At 33.7% G+C, this 2635-nt stretch overlaps 1 protein-coding gene across 1 annotated transcript; it reads right to left on the bottom strand.

Annotated features, from left to right (window-relative positions):
* Positions 1-245: 245 nt before the first annotated feature.
* On the bottom strand, positions 246-1673 carry LOC136785315 (piggyBac transposable element-derived protein 3-like). The gene is made up of 3 exons (XM_066746353.1): positions 1346-1673; positions 566-988; positions 246-478 (listed from the first exon to the last, which is right to left on the bottom strand). Exons 1-3 carry the CDS (start codon positions 1671-1673, stop codon positions 246-248), a joined length of 984 nt encoding a protein of 327 aa, XP_066602450.1.
* Between the last annotated feature and the right edge of the window lie 962 nt (positions 1674-2635).

Consider the following 2635-nt stretch of genomic DNA (forward strand, 5'->3'; position numbering starts at 1 on the left):
TCACTTCCCCGTGTGAACAGAATCAAAGCAGTCATCGCAAAAATAAGCTTGGCAATCGTTGCACATTTTGAACGTCCTCTTTGAGCAAATTTTAAATTGCTTGCAATATTTTCTCTTTGCACTTTTTATCTTCTCATACAATTCCATCTGTTCCCCATTTTTCTTTTTTTTTTTGAAAGATAATGTTCAGCAACAGCTAAAGCTATCTCTTTTGATCCAATATTTGTTCCACCGTTAGATAAATTTTAGATTACAAGCGCATTAATTAGAGAGGACTGAATTAGGCGAAGAAACATTGGCCAAGTCCATTTCTTGGCTCTAATAGATGGCATCAAATTGCTACAATGCCCATCATGCATATCAACACCACCCATGAACTCATTGTAGAGAGTAATTGCTCTAGGAAATAGAATGTTTTCTTTACTTTGTAGACTTTTCGAATATCTTTTAACATTCAATAATGGTTCAACACCTGCTGCTGTGGAAAGTAAGGAGACAGGTTTGGAGTCCATTACCGTGATAAAATTCAAACCACTTTTTAACTCGTGTTTCACGGAAATAGAACCCCTTGGAGCTTTTTTATCTAACTCATTATCAACATTTACTCGGTTTTTCCTAACAGTTCCTGTAGCTTTTAAGCCTAATGAATTCAAATGAACCATCAGGTCAGGAGAAGTAAAGAAATTATCGAAATATAAATGATACTGCGTCAATTTACGGGGGCTAATAGAAGTAAGTAACTTCTTAACCATCATCAAAACAACGCGACTTCCTAGGGCGCATTTAGCTAGTTTTACTTTGTTATCGGTCGAATAGATATTCGAACCCTTGCCGCAGTAAATATTACAATCAAAAAGGTACCCGGAAGGGTTACAAATCCCCCACATTTTTATTCCGAAACGTTCAGGCTTGTTTTGAATGAATTGCTGCAAAATAGTTCTTCCATGGAATTTAACCATCATCTCGTCTATAGACAAAGCTGTAGAGAAAAAGCCGAATTGCAAAATATTTTTTTTTTAAATTTCAAAAATTTTCCGTACCCTCCAAGCTCTGTCATCTGAACTTTTGTCCTCGGATTTCGAAAATTTTATTTTAGATTTTATTTCTAGAAATTTATTAAGACTCATGGCATTAGCTATTGCAGGACATCCTAGCAACTCGTTTCGGGACCAGTAGTCTTTCTGGGATTTCCTTCCATTAAAAATGGATGTAATAATTATCCCACAAAAATATCAAAATCATCCAACGTCAACTCATAACTATTCGCACGAGTACTTTCAATAATATAATTTTTAATTTCAAGGGAAAAAAAAAAGTTCAAATATTTCTGCGTAAGAGGACTTACAAATAAAATTTTTGGTCTTATCGGGTAATAAATTTTCTTTAGTAAGATTAAGATTGTGTGTTTTCTCTCCATTATTCCAACTATATTTATATTCAGGCTCTAATTTCGATTGATTTTCTTCATAATTATTCAAAATTTGAGAATAACTCAGCACTCGAATATTTTTCGGTTGATCATCAAAATTTTCCGATTCCGAACAATGATCAGAATCATCGGAATCATCATCCTGAGGAATGACGAAAGCGTTGCAATTCCCGTTTTCATTTTCTTCAACTTCTATATTTTGAATATAAGAAGTTTTTCGGCGCTTTGCCATAGGATGCGACATTTCGAAATATTCGTAAAATAATCCTTTTCGGCCAATATATAAAAGCTACACTGCGACAGATCTTAGTAGCCAAGCACGGGAAATAAAATTATCGATGCAATTTGAAAATTCAAATGAAAAGTATAATAATAGAAGTAATAGAAATAATAGAAGCAAGTTTTATTTGGTGAAAATGTCATTAAACGAAGAACCATACATGGAAATGTGAAATTATCAAATAACTCGAAAAAAATGACTTTCGGAATTTTTAACTCGAAAACGAAGGGTTTTAGAAAAAAATGTTATGGAACAAAAAGTGCTTAGAATTGGCTGAGGAACTCGTGTGAATTTTTTCAGAATTTTTGGAGCGATTTTTTGGATTTTTGGATATGGCAATTTTATGGAAAATCCAAAAATCGCTCCAAAAATTCTGAAAAAATTCACACGAGTTCCTCAGCCAATTCTAAGCACTTTTTGTTCCATAACATTTTTTTCTAAAACCCTTCGTTTTCGAGTTAAAAATTCCGAAAGTTTCATCTCATCTTTTTCCATTCCGACCGCCATTTTGTGTGCTTAAACATTGAAATCTCCTATTTAAACACCGAGAGCTTATAGATTGGGTGTCTATGCCACGATATTTGCACGAAAGCCGAGAGATTTCAAAGGATTTCCTTGTCGAAAGTTGGAAAAACCAAAAATTTTTTTTTTCAAAATCACGTTTTTTTGCATAAAATTGCTAATAACTTTTGAACCTCTCATCTGTTGCATATTCTAAGGTCAGATTCTGAAAGATAATTAAATTTTGCGTCGAAATTGGTCCGTCCCATATTTTTCAGATACCATTTTCACCCAAAATACAGCGGCCAAAGGAGGCGACGAAAAAGCTGACATTTGGGACTTAATGGGCTAATCATACTTTTTATCTCATCAAATATAGAAATCCATCGTTCTGTAAACGTAGATTTAACAATATTACGCGAAGA

This window comes from Prorops nasuta, unplaced genomic scaffold (genome assembly GCF_024137725.1).
Source record: "Prorops nasuta isolate Cenicafe-Biocafe unplaced genomic scaffold, Cenicafe_Pnas_1.2 PNAS00250, whole genome shotgun sequence".
Taxonomy (NCBI): Eukaryota; Metazoa; Arthropoda; class Insecta; order Hymenoptera; family Bethylidae; genus Prorops; species Prorops nasuta.

What these genes read in the sequence shown, in the direction of transcription:
- LOC136785315 (XM_066746353.1), bottom strand. Translation starts at nt 1,673, where the DNA reads ATGTCGCATCCTATGGCAAAGCGCCGAAAAACTTCTTATATTCAAAAT. An exon ending in TAAGACCAAAAATTTTATTT is followed by an intron (nt 989 to 1,345) that starts GTAAGTCCTCTT and finishes AATTCGGCTTTT; the next exon opens with TCTCTACAGCTTTGTCTATA. An exon ending in AGATAAAAAAGCTCCAAGGG is followed by an intron (nt 479 to 565) that starts GTTCTATTTCCG and finishes TACTTTCCACAG; the next exon opens with CAGCAGGTGTTGAACCATTA.